The sequence below is a fragment of the Schistocerca gregaria genome, chromosome 5 (assembly GCF_023897955.1).
Source record: "Schistocerca gregaria isolate iqSchGreg1 chromosome 5, iqSchGreg1.2, whole genome shotgun sequence".
Classification (NCBI taxonomy): Eukaryota; Metazoa; Arthropoda; class Insecta; order Orthoptera; family Acrididae; genus Schistocerca; species Schistocerca gregaria.
This window is the reverse complement of record NC_064924.1, coordinates 520,282,486-520,303,909: the sequence shown is the minus strand read 5'-3', so window position 1 is coordinate 520,303,909 and position 21,424 is coordinate 520,282,486. Positions and strand designations below refer to the sequence as shown.

The following is a 21,424-nucleotide window of genomic DNA, read 5'->3' as shown; positions in this document are numbered from 1 at the left end:
GCAAATGCAGTGAAGGGCATACACGATCATCATCAGTTCTGCCATAAAGATGTAGTCTGTCCAGTCTTCAAATCTTGAGTCATCCCTATAAATGACATCTGAATTGGAGTAATTACCAAGCACTGAGAGGAACAACTGGTAAACAACCGAGGCCTTATCAGATCCTTTGGGCCACGAGACATCCCCACAATTTGTGGGGATGTGTAACATAGCTAGATGATTGAGATTAAGCAAGCAAAAGTCTCAACTGGGCTGATACTGGAATTCCTGACTGGCTGTTTTTCTTGAAGTCTTACTTCCGTATTGGGAAACAGAAGGTGTTGATTTGGATTATCTTGATGGCTATGAATGTGTGTGGCATAACTGAAGATTAACTTGCCATGCCTAATCTATAATGGGACAATCCCTGCCTCTATCAGAAGGCTGTCCACAGAGCTCATCCAGAAGGCACCAGTCTCAAGCTTGATCCCACAATGGTGGATCAGGTCTATGAGTCACAATGCTGATGGCACTGCTTGTCCATCAGCCAGGTTTCTAGAATGTGAATGGGATAAAATGAGAGTTTTGTAGAGTTGCACAATGGCAGAATGAGCCTCATGCCAGTTATCAATGAGATGAAGAAGGACATTAAGTTTTAACTGGCACATTTGCTTCAGCTGTCTAATATGGAATAATCAAGTTTAGTATCAAATGTGAGACCTAAGAAGCAATAAGTGCCAATCACATAAGCAATTCATAATGTAGGTAGATGATGAGTGTGGATGAACTGTTCTACTGCATCAATCAATCAAAATGCATGATGCAAGTTTTGGTACAAGTGAACTGGAAGCCAAGTGTACATGTTCAATATTCTACTTCCCTTATGACACCATGTAGTTGTCATCAACATATTAGAATGGCGAGACTACAGATTCCATTCCCTCTGTGACTCCACACTAATGCCTTATGGGACTTCAGTTTTCTGCATGTGGGACTCATTGTAGTAATTACTGACTTTGAATCTGAAGTACCAAAGACAGAGAAAATTTCGAATGAAGATCAGGTGGTGGCCAGAGAAGTCCCACTCACATAAAGGTGGTGAGAGATGGTGGCACCATGTGATGTCACAAGCTTTATGCAAGTGAAAGAAGTTAAAAAAGATGACAAGATGTTGGCAATGCATAAAAGCCATTCTGGTGGCAGACTGTAGGCAGAGTAGGTGATCACTAACACACCGTCTCTCCCAAACTCCACACAGTCAGAGAAGAGGCTCTTCATCTTGCAGTTCCAGCTCAGTCATTGGCTTACAATGCACTGGAAACCGCTTGCATAAGTGATTGGTAGGTCAGACAGGTCTACAGCTATCCACATCTTGGGGGGTCTTACCTGGTTCCAAATTAAAATACAGTAATCGCCTTTCCCTTCACTGGCGTGGGGGCAGATGGGGAGAGTCTCCCTCAAACCAGATTATGTTAAAATAGGAAGGACGTGGTGTGGTAACAATGGACTAATCTGCATGGTGTAGTGCAAACACCCATCGTAAAATGTGCAGAAGTAATATTCTAATTTTGATGATTCATACAGCAGGAAAGAAACAGTCGTTTAATAGATAATCCTGAAAACACAACACAAATAATTTAAAGAGCACAGAGGGAGAAATCAATTGACAAAAGATAGCAATAATTGAACAACACGGTGTAACCAATCAAGAAAATGGCAAACCCATAATAAAAGCTCTTTAAAGTAAGTCTTTTAGCTTTATAATCAAATTATAGACAAAGTGAAGCAGAAGTCCACTGAAACTTTCAGAGGTGGTAGTATAAACCACTAAAGTAGTCTAATAAAAATTGGCTCTAAAAGCTTTAAAATGAATACCTTAGGAGCTACAAGCACTTGTTCGATAGAATAGATGTGTTTCAATGATGAACAAGTGCTCATAGCTTTTTAAGTTATACATTTTAGAGCACACCTGTTAGACTTTTTTACCTGGTCTGGTCAATACTCAAAGTTTGTTGGTGGAGTTCTGGTTCATCCTGTATATGACAAATCAATGCTGTGGCTGTAGATCCACATCAAGAGCAACTCATGTTGCTATACTAACCTGGCCAAAAGCTAGAATTGTGTGGATCTTTTTGTTGTGCCTACCGCGGCTCAGCACCTCCGCTATATGGTGAGTAGAAACTTTCCTTCCCTCTAACATTGCGTATTAATACAGTGTACTACATCAATACAATAATCTACGACTGGCTGAAGGATACTGTGGACATCTGCCTAACTTTATACCCCAGAAAACATCGCCACATTGCTGTGACAGAATTTTGTAACTGTAAAATGAGATAATTGCTTGTTTTTTAGGTGGTTTTAACTTCGTGGCTGCACCATGCGTTGTCACATTTTAGTACTCTAAAGTAGCAAGAGGTGAAGCAGATCTATGATCTTACGTCAGTATCATCTGTTTCTAAAATACTTTCTCATCTTCAAGAGTTTATGCAGTATTTTCCCTTACTTTCAGGGAAATTATGACAAGACTTTATGATATTCCTCTAATACATATCACTCATATTATATATATAATTAAAATCTGAAAATGTAACTTTATTTGGCTTAATAACTAGAAAGCTTGACTATTTCACATTTCCTGTTAGTAATGGCTGTTTAGCAAAATTAAAACACAAGGTAGACACATCAAATGCCTGTACATGTATTATGCATGCTTGTCAATTCTACAACCATAAAATTTTACAATAAAATGTTGCTTTATATACATTGGTACCATAAAGTAAATTTTTATTGATTCACATTTTAATGACATACCAATTCTTCATTATACAATCAGCTTTTGTGAAATACAGCCTGTTTTGTATTCATGATCATTAAAATTTTATTTTAGGGATGCTTAAATAATTGCATATTTCAATCCTGAACTCTGTAAAATTTCCTGTTAAGAAGATAGTTCCAATAGTTTTTAGATTTTATTTATTGAAGGAAAGCTCATTGGGGAAGGGGGGGGGGGGGGAGGAGGAGGAGGAGGAGGAGGAAGTGGCGAAAAAAAAAAAAAAAAAAAAAAAAAAAAAAACTGAAGGAAGATTAGGGTTCAAAATTCCATCAACAACAATGCAAAAGGACAAGGACAAGGACAAGACTGAAAATAGACCATGGCACTCTTAGAGGCACCATTTACATGTTTATTAGGTTTAGAGAAACAACTGTGCAAATTTTCATTCGTCACTTCAGTCTGCATATACACAAAAACAAAATCACAGCTGCTTCAGCTGCCAGAGACTATGGTTTGTTTGTTTGTGTGTGTGTGTGTGTGTGTGTGTGTGTGTGTGTGTGTGTGTGTGTGTGTGTGTGTGTGAGTGATATCTGACAAAGGCTTTGTTGGCCGAAATCCCATTTTGTGAGAGTCTTTTTGTTGTACCTATCTGCGGCTCAGCATCTCTGCTATATAGTGAGTAGAAACTATCCTTTTCATAATACAGTTACATCTACACTCTTCAAGGCACCTTTCCGTGTGTGGTGGAGGGTAATTTACGTACCAGTATCACTACTCCCTTTTCCTGTTCCAGTCATATATGGTTTGCAGGAAGAATGATTGCTGCTAAGCCTATGTGAGGGCTTGAATGTACCTAATTTTATCATCAAGGTGTCTTCATGAAATATACGTAAGAGGAAGAAGCAACACATTGGCCGTCTCTTCTAGGAAGGTATGTTTTCAGCAATATAACAATAATCCACATCATGATGCAGAACATCTGGAGTTGGCTGAGAATTTATGCGACACTTGGAAGTTACAGCTTTTAGTGATTGTTCTGCACTTGTGTAATCAAACGGTAAAGGATATTTATCTCTCTGTACACACATTATATTACACTTGTTTATGCTGAGGGTCAATTTCCACTCCCTGCATCAAGTGTGGATCCTCTGTAGCTCATCCAGTATTTCTCTACAATTTTCCAGCATTGTGACTTCTCTGTCTACAACAGTGTCATTCATGAAAAGTCACAGAATTTCTGACATCATCTACTATGTCATTTACATATATTGTGAAAAGTAATGGTCCTATAACAATCTCTTAGGGCACATCCAAGGTTACTTTTACTTCTGAAGACATCTCTTCATTCATAATGACATACTGTATTCTGTCCGCTAGAAACTCTTCAAACCAGTCACACAGTAGATCTGATATTCCATGTGCCCTTATTTTGTTCATTAGATAACACTTCGGAATTGTATTTAATGCCTTCCTGAAATGAGTAATTTGTCATGGTAAGTAATAATTAATAACTTGTCATGATCTTATGTACATAGCTGAGGAAGACATTATAGGTACTAGGGAGAATTGCTAATGCACAAATGTACTAGCGATATACTTTTAATACATACACTTCGTATGTAGGCCGTTTCCACTTCCATAAAATAGCACATGCATAAATGTAAACATAAGCACAGTTTGCCTGTTTTACCCTCAGGATTAACAGACGAGGAGGAGATGATTCAGAGAAGAACTATATGTTTCATTGTGGGTTTGCTTAGTCAGCATGATTTTCACAAAAATGCTCAAAATATGGCAGTGTGAGATGCTGCAAGAGAAACACACATTGCACAGAGCCTTACTCACAAGATTCTGAAGCCTCGCATTTCAAAACAAGTCATGGAACGTGTACTTTCTTCACCAGGCATCTCGTGTAATGACAATCATGTTAATATCAGAAACTGGAATGGGTAGGAGGGAATAAACCTGGTACACGTATCCTGTGCTACACACCGACCAGTGACTTGTAGTGCATAGAAGACAACGTAGGTGTATTACTTTAAGGGATGCAGAGCATTTGGAATATCCATTCACATTATAAAATAATTTAAAGAAGCAGCCTTTGCCCAGTTCAAGACAAATGAAAACTCAAAATTGCAGTTTTCAGTGTCAGAATAGATTAAAACTGCCTCCACTATATGACACTGATGACAATACCAAGTACATAGCAATAAACAGTTTCCTTCCACTATCTGACTGAAGTAAAAATGGTCACAAGTTTGAGAGCAACATTATAATTTACTGAATAGACGGAGAACTTTGAGGCCGAGATCTGCACTAGGAATGCCATGTTAAAAAGTCGTAGTAGAAGGGAAGTTCACATTTTCTAAGTTATGTCAGCACCAATTATAGTAGACTAGAGAGAATGTTACAATATGATGGCACATTTAACAGAAAAGATGAAACTTTCAAATGGAGTCATAATATTGAACAGCAATGTTGATTCTTACACTTTTGTTTACACTGAAAGAGGCAATTCTTGGTAGGAATTGTTGTATTAATTTTACCAGTGGTGGTTTCACCTTTGGAGGATATTAGCATGTGATCCCCCATATTATGTCACTTCACATTGGTGTAAAAAGTGTGACTTTAGTACCTGAGCATGCCATAATTCACAACTTGAAACTACGCTATCATTTGAAACAGGTAAAAAACTACTGATGTCTTGCTTAGCATCTAATTTCTCATGTGCAATTGGGAGAACTTAAGAACTCACGTGAGCCTCGAATCCAGTAAGGACACACTTGAAGGAACCTCAAAGCATCGAGCCCCAGTCACACTTCTGATGGGCTCTAGCTATGAACTAAATAAGTTACACTAAAGGACCAGGTGTAGTCTTAACATTGTAAAAGTATTTAGGATTTCATGGTTGTTGCAATTATGGCATGTGACATTGCTGTTCTGGGTTTCAATCTGATGATTGATTTGATGCAGTGCTCTATGCTACTCTATTCTGTGCAAGCCTCTTCATCTCAGTGTAACAGCTGCGACCAACATTCATTTGAACCTGGTTAATGTATTCGACTTTTGGTTTTGCACAACTATTTTTAACCCCCCCCCTCCCCCGACACACTCACTCCTATTACCAAACTACCATTCCCTGATGCCTCAGAATAAGCCCAATTATTCACTCAAACCTTCTTTTGGTCAAGCTATGCCACAAATTTCTATTTTCCCCCCCCAATTCAATTCAGTACCACCTCATTAGTAATCCGATCTACATGCCTATTTTTAATATTCTGTTAGCAGCACATTTTGAAAGCTTTTGTACTCTTCTTCTCTCAATAGCTTAGCATATATGTTGCACTTACGTACAAGGTCAAATAGTACAAGCCTAGGAAAGAGTGCTCGATGCCATAAAAATGTCACTGGCCACAATACGCTGGCACAACATTATGCTATCGCGACCGCCCATCTACTGGTAAAACTGGCTAGTCACTAAAACCAGGGACACTTTGGCATGCATCATACAAGACACCTGCTTTGGTACGAACAAATAGCGTCTGTCATGCGAGGTAGGCCATAGCTGTCTCATCACCATCATCTTGACGGGAGCAGCTGGCTCACCATCATCTTGACAGGAGCAGTTGGCAGGGGATCCACCCACAACACTGATCAGCTGAGTGTCAAACATCCACCATCGCCAGAAGGGGTTCACTCCCCCCAGACGTTCATGCTCCCATTACTGCAGAACACTTCCCACCTGGCCTGTTCTTGGCATGGCCATGCCGGGCTGTCACATTAGCTCACGATTTAACTAAGCCATGTGCCAGAAATGTTTACCATACAAGGTTGTTCCATGCCCGAGCTGCATGGGGCACGCAAACTGCAGTTTTCTTCGTAACAACACTTCGCTGCTGACGTCCATGGGTTGACGCCCACCTATCAGTGCCCACCAGATTTTCATCTGAGCTAATAATATGAACCGATGGAGAGTAATGTAGAGATTCTACTGTCAATTAGAGGCTTTTGACTCATTCCAATACAACATCTTCCATCAGAGCACATACACACCTTCTGCGAAGGCTATGTTCCCAAACAAATCTCTTCGGAAAAGACTTCCTCACACTTAAATTTATGTTACATGTTAACAAATTCCTTTTCCTTCAGAAACACTTTTCTTGTTACTACCACTCTGCATTTTATATCCTCCCTACTGTGCCCATCATCAGTTATAACAAAAATCATCAACTCGTCTATTTTTAATGTGTCATTTCCTAATCCAATTCTATCAGATCAGTTGATTTAATTCAATGAAATTTCATTACTTTCATTTTAGTTTTGTTGATATTCGTCTTGCTCCCTCTTTTCAAGACACTATGCATTCTGTTCAACTGCTCTTCCAAGTTTTCCTCTGTCTCGGAGAGAATTACAATGTTATCAGCAAACCTCAAAAGTTTTTCCTTTTTCTTTTTTTTTCCCCCTCCTCCTCCCTGGACTTTAGTCACCCTTCAAAACTTCTCCTTGACTTCCCCACTGGTTGCTCTTGTACAGACTGAATTATATTTAGTCTTCATTACAACCCTTCTCAGTCACTACTTCCCTTTCATGTTATTCGACTCTTGTACCTGCAATCTGATTTCTGTGCAAGTTGCAGATAACTTTTGTTCCCTGTATTTTATCCTATTATGTTCAGAATTTTACAGTTTGTATTCAAGTCAACATTGTAAGAGCATTCTCTAAATATAGAAATACTGTAAATTTGGGTTTACAGTACTTCGATCAGTCTTCTAAGACAAGACACAGGGCCTTCCATGTCACTTGATTTCTCCAGAACCCAAACTGATCTTCACCGAGGTTAGCTTCTATCAGTTTTATTTTGTAAATAACTCATGTCATAAATCACAACCACAAATTATTAAACTGACAGTTCAATAACATTTATACTTGTCAGCACTTGCTTTTCTAGCACACAAAGTGAAACAGTTTTGTCATGGTTGAGTCTCTCAATGATTTTAATAATTCTTTTAGAATGTAGTGTGCTCCAAGGGACTAATTTCAATGTACGTCTTTCAAAATACTTCTAATATGGTTAGTCAATTGTGTTAGTCTATGTAATTTTGGAGAGTCATTTCATAAAAATAGCTATATTTTTTTGTCGTATTAGGAATGATACTAATGCTATTTTAGGTCAAATTTTTTCGTCTGTAGTTGCACTTTGGTGGAAAATTTTACGTATTTCATAAGAACCTCATAATGATTTTAATAAGTATTGATGATTTTGAATTAATATTAAACATGAATTGTTATTGGTGATCCCTGACTAACTTGTTTGCTCTGCTAAAAGAAGGTGCACAAGGCAGATTTTCCTACGACAGTCAGAGCATCAGGAATAATACCCAAATCAACAGACTTCTTTTCTAAAGCAAATAGTGATCTTCTAAAAATGTGCTTTCGTCCACCAGCATTTTATGAAAAGAAAAGCAACTTGCTTCTGAAGGTTACAAAAATAAATAATATAAATAAATTTCATTGATATGAAAGTGCAGAAATGTTCCGAAGCACCCTCGCATTATTTAGCATTTACTGTGCTTAATAATGAATTTCAGTTTCATGATACAAAACAGCTGTTTTCAGTTTCATATACAACACAGAAACAAAGGCATACATATCAATGAGCAATCAACACAGGTTAGTAAGTTAATTCAGTCCCTTTAACTATTATAGCACAGAAGGTTAATAAAACATTCACAAAGCATGTACGTTACTTATACATATATTAATTTGCATGCCTTGGCAAGTTGTTGTCTACTGTAATATCCAATCACGTTCTAGCCACAAAATTTATGTGGTGAAGACACCTAAGAGAAACTTGTTGAGACACTGTATAAATATTATAGAAGACTGTACATTTTGCTGAAACATTTCTCCAGTAACATCAATCTTTCTGTTTGGCTAAACAAGGTACAAAACATAGATGAATGATGATAGAGGTGACACATACAAAATGCAGCACACAAAACATATCTCTAACCAAAGAAAATGGATTGATACAAGCTGCAGTAGGCAAAATGAAGATATTTATAACAATGAACACCTTCGGCAGTTTCACTTCGTTCTTGATTGGGGAGGGGAGAAAAAAAATATATATATTCTACATCACAATTTTAACAACGAAAACCAAGCAAACACCATAACAAAATGAGTAAGAATAGGGAAGTACTGAATAACATGATTATCAAAGTATCAGGACCCACAGACATACGAGGGTTTTGGGCAACATATTAAAAATTTGAAAATGTCAGACTACAGCTAAAGGGAAAATATGGGTTTCACACTGGGAATGTAACTACAACCATAGTATGCACAAGCATATAAAAAAGATTGTCACAACACATTTTGTGGCTTTGTCAACTCGCAACTGAGCAATGACCTAACCTAACTTAAGCCTTAGACTAAGCTATTGCCCAATCATTGCAAAACACCCATTTTCCGAAAATACCTCAATGTCAAAGTACATGCTCTGGTTTCAGCAACTCATAACCAAACTATTGTATTCCAACCTAATGTAAACGTCAGGCTAAGCCACAAGTGCGCACACTGGCACAACCTTCATTTAAAAGAGAATGTGAGGATGATGTAACTGGTCAGAGCTGAACAGTAGTATCACAAACTTCACTACATCCCTTTGATAATGAACCAAACACAATAATTTCAAGTTTGAAAGTTATGTGATCTGTCAACTTCAGATATTGTAATGTTAATATTTTAGAAATAAGACTGGATATTCCAACACGGTAATGGCATATAATAGAGAAGATTGATGGCTTTCACAAAAAGCAATGCATGAAGGATAAACTCCAACTGAACCAATTGTTCTGTTCAAATGGAATGGCAGTTCAAAATTCAGTTGAGGTAGATCAGCACTCAGAGAAGCATCATTCAGAAATCCTGATGTTCTTGACAGCAATGAAGAAGTATTTAATTTCTGTAAAATAAAGTCATGGAGTAACAACTATCTTCTGAAATGACCAGGTAACCAATATTTTGCAATGTGTGACAACTATTAGCTGTTAACAACACAGCTCTACAACAGTAAAGGTACAAAATTCTTTGTGATGTTTATCCTGATTTCCTTTGGAATGTTAAGGTAGCTCCAGATTTGCAAATATTAAGGCATGACATCAATCCAGAACAGTGATATAACACAAAAACATTATGCATACTAAGTGCTTTGAAATACCTTCTGCACAGTGCAGATTGACAGATCAGAGAGTTTTCATGCAAATCAGTAATAAAAGCTATTCACGTTGGAAATGGTAACTTAACTGGAAAATTTTGAATCAATCAACTGACTATTATCAAATACCAGTAACACATCAAATGTAGTTGCACCTAATCACTTTTTAACAACAACTTCTAAACAAAGAATGTTAGTTCTAATACTTTACAAACTGTTTCTGACATCTTTTATGGTGCTTTCTTTAAAAATTTTTTAACAACAAACAGTATAGAGATATTAATGCTAAGAGAAGTCATTTCCTTCTTCTCTCTTCATGGTTATATTTGTACCAGGCTAAGAAAGAAACAACAAAGTACTCCTTATCATCTTTTCCACTACACAACTTTAGGTCACAAAGCTGCTATACCACCCAAATGTCTGGCTCTTCAAAGACAGTGATGTGAAAATGTTTGGTCCAGTTCCACTTTGTTGTGATGGGTCTTCACAATTTCCAAATGGCAAAGATCCAAAGACGACTATCATGGCGGGTGTAATCATCATGCAAATGGTGACAAGCATGAAGCTTGAGTCAGTTGAGAACCTGTATTACAGAATATGATAAGTAGAAGGCTGCAACTCCTTTGAAAATAAAGTCACAAACCGATAAATGGAGAGGTGAAAATTGTGGAAGCAGATAAAATGAAAATAAATAAGGTTGGAATTTCAAGTGATACGATCCATGCTTGTTTACAGTGATCAGGCTGAAGGCAATAATATAAAAAAAAGAAAATAAGTGTTCCATCCCAAGTGTCAGCAATTTCTTCTACAGCCACTGAGGCTCTAACAGAAAATATAAAACCATGCATCTACAGTATTTATGAAGACTATATCAGGCACAAGACACTATACTTCATAAACTTTGCAGACAAAGAGTATATATTTATAGATGTTATAATTACAAGGGCAAAGACATAATAAAAGCTGCAATCCTTCATAAGTATATGTGATGTAGATCAAAAAACCAGGAAGCCACTGACCACCAACACTTGACAAAAATTACACAGCAGAGTGCAACGCCACCTACTGTAATATCTATCTACTGTCAAAATAATTTCCACTTCATATTATGTCAGAGCAAACATTAGTATAATTGGTATAGCTTCAAAAACTTATAGGAAAGAAATTGGTTAAATTCTTAAGAAAATGGTATCCAAAACCTGTATCCATTACATTACTTGTATCATACACAACACAAGAATTTGAAACCAACACAAAACCTAAGGAACAGAATACATGAACTGCTTATTTTCCAATGAAAGAGGGAAAATTTGCGATCTGTGAGCCTAATCACACACTATTATGAGTTGCAACTAAATGGTAATATATACACGACACAAAAATTTTCTGCTGTAGAATCTAACAAGGTGTCAATTACTACAAATAAAATTACACAGCACGCCAAAGAAAATGATTTTGCATATATTTGAACTAACTGCTGTGAACCGATTTCTACCTTTCCAACTAATGTTAGAGTAACTACACAACTCCAACACACAAACAGAGTTTCAACTTATGTGTACTGGGCAAGTTCTAAATTAGTTCTTGTATGCTACCAAGAGTAATTTTTGTATTAACTTTGTAAACTATTGGTCACAAGCCAGAAGACGCGAAACAACCACAAACATTAGTTTTCTTCTACTTTCCATTAAGCAGCAAACAATTATTATGCTACAAGTATTATACATATTCCTGGCGAATGCGTCTACAAAAAGGTTTGTTTACGACAGGAAACAAGAACGTCATGCCGTAAGAACGGAGTTGTATACCGACACATTCAACTCATTAAATGCAAAACATGCAGAAACATTTGTGTTCCTTCTTACCTGTAGCGAAGTACAAACAAGTCCTATACTTCTGGAACAACAGATGACATGTTGATAATTCTCACGGGATGACTGGATAATAAAAGCAGACACGATCTGCAGAGTGAATAGAAAAAAGGTCCATATAATTTACACACAATTATCTGCGCTGATACTGATTACGCTAGTAGAATTCAAACAGCGGGAATAAAACTTAAAAAAAAAAAACACGTAATTGTCAACGACTGGAATAATACTGCGTGGTGTGCGTCTCCCCAATATCATGAAGGTGTTCAGAGAAATAATTCAACTGTTCCACCGGAATTCAAGATTTGACCTCTGACGCCTTCTTTTTACATTCTCCTTTCAGATATGAAATGTATCGATGTCAACACACTAGATTTCGGTCTTGTGGATTCACGATCACTATTGTCACTTCTGTATTTGCTTTCAGCTATGCATAACTACGCTATATTCCGCATTTGTTATTTACCTTAACTATTTACAACATGTAAACCGAGGAATATTTTCTACACAACACAACACGGTGTTTCTAGCTTACAAGTGCACTTCCTCTGACGTCATTGATCCTTCCTAGCGCGTTTGACTTGGCCCGGACCCAAGATCAAGATTTGAAACTGTGTTGCGGTCACGAGAGGTTAATTGGTCGCCAGCATAGCAAGTAGCGTGCTGGACAGTTAGTTAAAATGAAATTAATAATGGGAAGAAAATGAAATGAGAATGATCATTTAATATAAACCTTGTAGTGAACGACAACCTTCCCGATGATGTCATTATGACATCACTAATCGCCAACCTTCATCTCCTGCAGGCCCCATGACCTTGACGGACAAACTGCTGCCGGTTACACTAACGTAATTGAGTTTATAAATCCAGGGATTCTAAACGCGAATGCCACGTCGTAGAAAATGTAGTTCTGATTAGCAATATACCACAAAATCTTTGTGGGGAGAAGCTGTATTGAAGGAGACAGGTAGCTGTTTACTTTGTTCCGATGGTTTCTTGTGGGTTGTGCTCCGAAGAAAGCTCAAGCTACAATATATTTCACGATCTTTAGTCTTTTAACGCTCAGCACAGCATGTGACGTGCAAAAGGTAGTTTCATGTACACAAGATTAATAGACTACTGTACCGTATCTATGAAAAAAGTAAATTCTCGCAATAATTTTTACTGGGGTCTAGGAACATGTCCCCACGGCTTCCCAATAACAAGTATTTGTATTTTTGGGGAGCTAGAGAAAACTTATGAAGTTGCTCTTGTGTTCCAACTGTAGAGTTGATGAAAACGTACCATATAAGAAAAGAAGACGAGAACTTCTATAATACTTGAACAATCGAATGTTTACACAATCACTGAGTTATAGTACTTAATTTCATTGCGCTCCCCACCGCCCACCTTTCACTGTGTAATTACGCTGTGTAGTTTATTTCAGGCTCAAGGTTAATTGCTGTACTGTTTATCCATCGTTTAGTGAAACTCTAATCAAGGTCTTGCCTAAAATGATGTGCAACTCTAATTGTGAAGTACTGCCTGCAATCGCAGTTCAATATGGGAAGAGAGAATGGCGCCAAGTGAAAGTACATTTGTTGTGATGGTACCCCTGCACAGTTAGTTGTCAATTTTTGTAAACAGCTGTTATTTCGTGTAGAAGTTTGATTCTGACATGTAGAAAGTAATATGTATTGTGAATAAGTATCGTGTGTTCTGTACTGCGATACAAGTGAATAACTTTAAATTGAATGGCAATGATTAAATTCTGTAATCATCTAAAGTGCTGTAGAAAAACCCTGTCTGAAAGACTTGCTAACGTGGAATCGTTAGCAGCTGAAGAGAACGCATTCATTGTCTTGGAAATGACGGTACTGCTACTGGCTCTTTAGTAGTTCGTTACATGTGTGTGCTGTATGTAATGTCTGATACTTCAGAAAAATTGAAACAGGTGAACCCCAACAGCATTGAAGCTGTTGTTGCAGTTTTATGGGTCATGAATTATAGCTCCATTGAATGAGATGCGTAGATAATTATTTTTTTTTACCCCAACGGAAAGCGAAAAAAATCACAAAATCCAATGATAATTCCTGCGTTTGTTATAAAAAATTAATATTCGGTCCAGGTGCGGGGTTTTATTTCTAATTAGTATTTAAGGATTCTTGCACGTCTTAAAATACTACCACTCTTATTGTAGTGGTTTTCTGCTACGACATTTTGAAACTTATACAAGTATGACGTAGATTTGAAAAGAGTACAAATGCCACTTGTATTACAGTAGAGTAATTGGATGAAGTTATGAGATACCCATGGGAACCGGAATGTAAATTTTGAAAGTAAGAAAAATGCAATAATATGTTTCTGTAAATAATAAATGCATACACTGAACAAAATGTTACGTGGCTAGTAAAGTATGAAAGTGTTAAATAGACTGCACAGGAATGACAAAAACATGAATAAGCATGCTTTAATCATTTTCTTCTGAACCTTGTTATAAATACCTAAATAAGTATCCATAAGATTATTCTGAAGCTGAATTAGTAGCTTAGGACAGAAGCAAAAAGCAAATATCATGCATGTTGCATGAATAAAATTTAAAAAAGCGTATTACTGAGCAGGAAACAAATGTAAGTATGCTAAAGCTGTCATTAACCTGAAGGTTGGTTTGAACAGCACAAGTGCTTTACTGGGTTTGGTCCTATTGAAGATGGTATGTTAGAATTGACTGTCACAGCTGATTATTGAAGGCTGTGGAGTTTAACGTAGACTGCAGTGTAACTTGGTATTTTCACATTAACAGAGAAGGCCATCAGTGAAAGAAATGACAAGTAACAGACAAAAATTCTAGGACTGACCATGTATCAAACCCTAGACCTTTAGATTTGTAGACTGGTTTATAAATGCAGAACTACAGAAAATACTAAGAGGCTCCTTGACAGTGAGGCAAACAGAAGCAAACTAACTAGTAGTTTTGTGGTACTTCCTGTCAATGAAACAACTTTATACCATGAAGTATTTTGTATTAGATAAGAAATTTTTCAAAATGTGTGTTGCCAGGAGATGCAGCTTTTTGGATTTTTGTGGTCATTGTTCATGGAATTTTAGCCATAAGATGGTTTTAAAGACATCACTTGTATCCAAGTACAATTTTATCAGGAAGTATTCTGCCCAATACTTGGCTAGATGAATAAGTAAAAAATAAATAATTAAGTACAGCTGTTGGTGATTGTAACATGCCCTTCCAAAACTGGAGCTGTCTGTTACAAATTCCTGTAATTCTTCCTTGTCATCACATATTGTGTAATGATTCCAATTCATCACACACATACAGGAATGCTAGTCCAGCAAAGCATGCAGGATCTCTTCCATGTAGACTGGTAAATAGGAGTAGGGTCTGGCAGAATTGAAGGTTTGAGGATGGGTTATGAATCATACCTGGATATCTAGCCACTAAGAGCTCTGCTTATGTATGGCAAGTTTCCAGATTTGGGTCTTGGTCAGGAACACAATAGTAATCTGCTAGGAATGTTCAAAATAGGACTGATAGATGTAATCAAACTGACTCCACATATATGTGTAAATGAATGCAGCTGCAAACATAGAACTATGAAAGGCATTGTGTTTAGCTCACTACCACATCTGTCTGTGTTGTACTTCATAAAATCCCGACCATAATCGTCGGCAGTTTTCAAAAATTATTTGTTCTCTTATCTACTTACCAAATTACATAATTTTGGCCACAAAATTTGGTATCAGTCAATTTTTTTTATTTTGCTGACCATTATTATCAAAAGGAACAGCACTTGAACCTTGAAATGGAGGCTATATATACCCAATTTCACTTGACATGCGAGTTACATCCAAAGGTTGTAATTCATAAGACACTTGTGCCACCTATCCTTGAGAGGCATACTGGTTTTTCTGTCTGAGCAGAAATAGGTTCCAGAAAGGAAGACTGAAGTCCAGTTGGTGATGAGCCTGTTAGAGACAGCTCGTATTGAACAAAAATGGGGAAGGAAACTGGCAAACACTCTTTTGGAAAACTGTTATGGTAATCATATTAACAAACTGAATGAAACAACAGAAAAACTAAATCTGGATGGTCAGATGGGGGGGGGGGGGGGCTGAGTCCTCTTGTAGTTTTTTAACCAGTGCAGCACCTCACATAGTGTTTAAAGAGAGATTTTACAGTTCATGATATATTTATTGAGTCAGTATGAGTATCTACATCCACATCACTACTCTGAAGTATGTGGCAGAGGGTACTTCCCATTGTACCATGTATCACTATTTCTTTCCATTCCATTCACATATGAAGCACCAGAAAAAATTACTGCAATAGTGCCTGTGTGTCCACTGCAGTTAGTCAGGTCAAGAATGAAAAGTGCAATGTAGAGCAGCCAGGAGTAGAAATGGCATTGTGGTTAAGAGGTTACAGTGTTAGACTGCCAAGTGGGTTCTATTTTTTTTTTAATTCAAATTTCTGCCTGTGTCGTGGCATAACATCCATTTGCAACAGCGAGGTGTAAAGTAGGGACCTATAATGACAGTTGATTCTGCACAACTACTCTATTAGTAGCCAAAAAGAAGGGGCTTTCAAATGGTAACTGTGAAGTTTGATGAAAAGGTGACAAGTCAACTGAATATTCCACTGGAAAACATATGTCATAAGATGAGAATCTTTTATCAATGTCCCTAACTTGTATGACTGGCGAGTGAGAGAGATATGCCTGCTTGTTCGATATAGGTGTTCATGTGATTCTGACTGTGATCACTCCCAAGGAAATGATGAAAACATAACAGTTGATCAATAAGCTGCAACAAATGAATGCAACAGTTTCACAATCACACAGTTTCTCTGTGCTCTATCAAAACACGTTTTTAAAATTTTTGAAGTTGTGTTCTGTTTTGGGAGTCTTGACTCTTGAATTCCTTTGCTGTAAAATAGTCCACACCATGTATTTGTTGTTTTTATATCTGTGAGCTGTCTGGTATCTTGCCTGCTCTCACTATTCATCTCATTTACTTGCGACGGTAACGTATTATTACCACATGACTCATGGTTGATAACCATTGTATAGTATGACAGTTGCCAAGACTACAGAAAGAGAACAAACATTTTAGTAGCTGGATGGACAGTTTATAATGTTGTGAAAAAAAAAAAAAGAAATAGGACAATAAAGTTTTGAACATGGTTCGCACACTTGGCAGTCCAACACTATGACCACTTATCCACAATGCTGTTGCTGTTTCAAGCTGCTCTTTATTGCATTCTTGTTTCTGGACTGTTCACTGCTTCCATTTTGTATCTGCTAGTTCAAGTATCTTTTTAGCATTTCCATGATGTTCTCCCATGGCTCAAACCAACCTGTGACTGTTGACATTGCCCTTCCTTGTATACATTTCAGTATCCCCTGATGGTCATGTTCAGCGTGGGTGTCTCAGATTTGAGCAGTATTCTGAGATAAGACACCACAAATGTTTTGTAAGCAGTCTTCTTTGTAAACTGGTCGGATTTTCTCAGTATGCTACCAGTGAACCATAGTCTGCCATGTGCTTTACCCACGACTGAGCCTATATTACCTTCCCACCTCACATTATTACATCAAGGTATTTGCTTGAGTTGACTAATTCCATTTGTGACTCATTGATATTTTTGCCATAGGATACAATGTTCAGGCATTTTGTGAAATGTACAATTTTATGTTTCTGAAAATTTCAAGCAGTTTGGCAGTCTTTGTGAAGTTTTGAAATTTTATCAACATGTGACCAGCTATTGGTGTATTTTTCTTCACATAGTACTTCATTATTCTGAACTGAATCACCCACAAAAAAGTCTGAGGTTACTCAGTTATTATTATTATTTTATTTTTTTATTTTTATTATTCGCCCGCATCTTGTGGTCGTGCGGTAGCGTTCTCGCTTCCCGTTCCCGGGTTCGATTCCCGGCGGGGTCTGATATTTTCTCTGCCTCGTGATGGCTGGGTGTTGTGTGTTGTCCTTAGATTAGTTAGGTTTAAGTAGTTCTGAGTTCTAGGGGACTGATGACCATAGATGTTAAGTCCCATAGTGCTCAGAGCCATTTGAACCATTTTTATTATTACTGCCAAGTCATTTTATTTACAACATGTAAACCAAGGGCCCTTCACAATTGCCATGGTCATGCTTGTAATTACCTCTACTTCTGCCAATGACACACTATCCGAGATAACATTGCTGTGTGAGAATCAGAGGAACACAACTCCATTTTAGGAACTTTACAGGAGAGATGAAAGAAGGTATTTTAACATGTAAACTTCCTATTTCAGTTATGTAACACAAACTGTATTGAAAAATCTCTAAACCACCAAGGAATACACTTAAAAAGCTGTCAGATCATGATGTATCTTTGAAAATAATCTTTACTGATTCAAAGTTATTTATTGTTCAATATAGTTCTAAGGACATATATGTTAAAAACAAAGAATCCAAGACTTACCAAGCGGGAAAGCGCCAGTAGACAGGCACAATAAAATAACACACAAAATTACGAGCTTTCGCAACCAGCAGTTGCTTCGTCAGGAAAGATGAAAGAATGTGGGTTTTAAGGGAGAGGGTAAGGAGTCATTCCAATCCCGGGAGCGGAAAGACTTACACACACACACACACACACACACACACACACACACACACATATATATATATATATATATATATATATATATATATATATATATATATATATATATATTAAAAACAAAGATTCCAAGACTTACCAAGCGGGAAAGCGCCGGCAGACAGGCACATGAACAAAACACACAAACACACACACAGAATTACGAGCTTTCGCAACTGGCAGTTGCTTCGTCAGGAAAGAGGGAAGGAGAGGGAAAAATGAAAGGATGTGGGTTTTAAGGGAGAGGGTAAGGAGTCATTCCAATCCCGGGAGCGGAAAGACTTCCCTTAGGGGAAAAAAAGGACAGGTGTACACTCGCACACACACACACATATCCATCCGCACATACACAGACACAAGCAGACATATTTAAAGGCAAAGAGTTAAGGGCAGAGATGTCAGTCGAGGCGGAAGTACAGAGGCAAAGAAGTTGTTGAAAGACAGGTGAGGTATGAGCGGCGGCAACTTGAAATTAGCGGAGGTTGAGGCCTGGCGGATATCGAGAAGAGAGGATATACTGAAGGGCGAGTTCCCATCTCCGGAGTTCGGATAGGTTGGTGTTGGTGGGAAGTATCCAGATAACTCGGACGGTGTAACACTGTGCCAAGATGTGCTGGCCATGCATCAAGGCATGTTTAGCCACAGGGTGATCCTCATTACCAACAAACACTGTCTGCCTGTGTCCATTCATGCGAATGGACAGTTTGTTGCTGGTCATTCCCACATAGAAAGCATCACAGTGCAGGCAGGTCAGTTGGTAAATCACGTGGGTGCTTTCACATGTGGCTCTCCCTTTGATCGTGTACACCTTCCGGGTTACAGGACTGGAGTAGGTGGTGGTGGGAGGGTGCATAGGACAGGTTTTACACCGGGGGCGGTTGCAAGGGTAGGAGCCAGAGGGTAGGGGAGGTGGTTTGGGGATTTCATAGGGATGAACCAAGAGGTTACGAAGGTTAGGTGGACGGCGGAAAGACACTCTTGGTGGAGTGGGGAGGATTTCATGAAGGATGGATCTCATTTCGGGGCAGGATTTTAGGAAGTCGTATCCCTGCTGGAGAGCCACATTCAAGGTCTGATCCAGTCCCGGGAAGTATTCTGTTACAAGTGGGGCACTTTTGGGGTTCTTCTGTGAGAGGTTCTGGGTTTGAGGGGATGAGGAAGTGGCTCTGGTTATCTGCTTCTGTACCAGGTTGGGAGGGTAGTTGCGGGATGCGAAAGCTGTTTTCAGGTTGTTGGTGTAATGGTCGAGGGATTCAGGACTGGAGCAGATTCGTTTGCCACGAAGGCCTAGGCTGTAGGGAAGGGACCGTTTGATATGGAATGGGTGGCAGCTGTCATAATGGAGGTACTGTTGCTTGTTGGTGGGTTTGATGTGGACGGATGTGTGCAGCTGGCCATTGGACAGATGGAGGTCAACATCTAGGAAAGTGGCATGGGATTTGGAGTAGGACCAGGTGAATCTGATGGAACCAAAGGAGTTGAGGTTGGAGAGGAAATTCTGGAGTTGTTCTTCACTGTGAGTCCAGATCATGAAGATGTCATCAATAAATCTGTACCAAACTTTGGGTTGGCAGGCTTGGGTAACCAAAAAGGCTTCCTCTAAGTGACCCATAAATAGGTTGGCATACGAGGGGGCCATCCTGGTACCCATGGCTGTTCCCTTTAATTGTTGGTATGTCTGGCCTTCAAAAGTGAAGAAGTTGTGGGTCAGGATGAAGCTGGCTAAGGTGACGAGGAAAGAGGTTTTAGGTAGGGTGGCAGGTGATCGGCGTGAAAGGAAGTGCTCCATTGCAGCGAGGCCCTGGACGTGCGGGATATTTGTGTATAGGGAAGTGGCATCAATGGTTACCAGGATGGTTTCTGGGGGTAACAGACTGGGTACGGATTCCAGGCGTTCGAGAAAGTGGTTGGTGTCTTTGATGAAGGATGGGAGACTGCATGTAATGGGTTGAAGGTGTTGATCTACGTAGGCAGAGATACGTTCTGTGGGGGCTTGGTAACCAGCTACAATGGGGCGGCCAGGATGTTTGGGTTTGTGAATTTTAGGAAGTAGGTAGAAGGTAGGAGTGCGAGGTGACGGTGGGGTGAGGAGTTTGATGGAGTCAGGTGAAAGGTTTTGTAGGGGGCCTAAGGTTCTGAGGATTCCTTGAAGCTCCGCCTGGACATCAGGAATGGGATTACTTCGGCAAACTTTGTATGTAGAGTTGTCTGAAAGCTGACGCAGTCCCTCAGCCACATACTCCCGACGATCAAGTACCACAGTCGTGGAACCCTTGTCAGCCGGAAGAATGATGATGGATCGGTCAGCTTTCAGATCACGGATAGCCTGGGATTCGGCTGTGGTGATGTTGGGAGTAGGATTAAGGTTTTTCAAGAAGGATTGAGAGGCAAGGCTGGAAGTGAGAAATTCCTGGAAGGTTTGGAGAGGGTGATTTTGAGGAAGAGGAGGTGGGTCCCGCTGTGATGGAGGACGGAACTGTTGCAGGCAGGGTTCAATTTGGATAGTGTCTTGGGGAGTTGGATCATTAGGAGTGGGATCAGGATTGTTTTTCTTCGTGGCAAAGTGATATTTCCAGCAGAGACTACGAGTGTAGGACAGTAAATCCTTGACAAGGGCAGTTTGGTTGAACCTGGGAGTGGGGCTGAAGGTGAGGCCTTTGGATAGGACAGAGGTTTCGGATTGGGAGAGGGGTTTGGAGGAAAGGTTAACTACTGAATTGGGGTGTTGTGGTTCCAGATTGTGTTGACTAGAATTTTGAGGTGTTGGGGGGAGTGGAGCTGGAAGTGGGAGATTGAGTAGATGGGAGAGACTGGGTCTGTGTGCAATGAGAGGAGGTTGAGGTTTGTTGGAAAGGTTGTGGAGGGTGAGTGAGTTGCCTTTCCGGAGGTGGGAAACCAGGAGATTGGATAGTTTTTTGAGGTGGAGGGTGGCATGTTGTTCT

At 38.9% G+C, this 21,424-nt stretch overlaps 2 protein-coding genes across 9 annotated transcripts in view; one reads left to right on the top strand and one right to left on the bottom strand.

The window, feature by feature from the left end:
- LOC126272766 (myocyte-specific enhancer factor 2) overlaps nucleotides 1–12,662 on the bottom strand; it is an 841,022-nt gene extending 828,360 nt beyond the window's left edge. Inside the window, exons 1-2 of one of the 4 annotated variants that reach the window (XM_049975898.1) lie at nucleotides 12,579–12,662; nucleotides 11,840–11,935 (exon numbers count right to left, since the gene is read on the bottom strand). The gene's annotated coding sequence lies outside the window, so the exon portion shown is untranslated. Of the gene's footprint in view, nucleotides 1–11,839; nucleotides 11,936–12,311; nucleotides 12,440–12,578 lie in introns of those variants that run through there. The other 3 variants (XM_049975894.1, XM_049975902.1, XM_049975895.1) reach the window with 3 other exon arrangements.
- A 63-nt stretch (nucleotides 12,663–12,725) lies between these two features.
- LOC126272765 (peptidyl-alpha-hydroxyglycine alpha-amidating lyase 1) overlaps nucleotides 12,726–21,424 on the top strand; it is an 89,782-nt gene continuing 81,083 nt past the window's right edge. The window contains exon 1 of one of the 5 annotated variants that reach the window (XM_049975892.1): nucleotides 12,726–12,812. Coding sequence is in view for 2 of the 5 variants with exons in the window: in XM_049975889.1 (XP_049831846.1) it covers nucleotides 13,401–13,446 (46 nt within the window). In the remaining 3 variants the exon portion in view is untranslated. The other 4 variants (XM_049975893.1, XM_049975889.1, XM_049975888.1 and 1 more) reach the window with 4 other exon arrangements.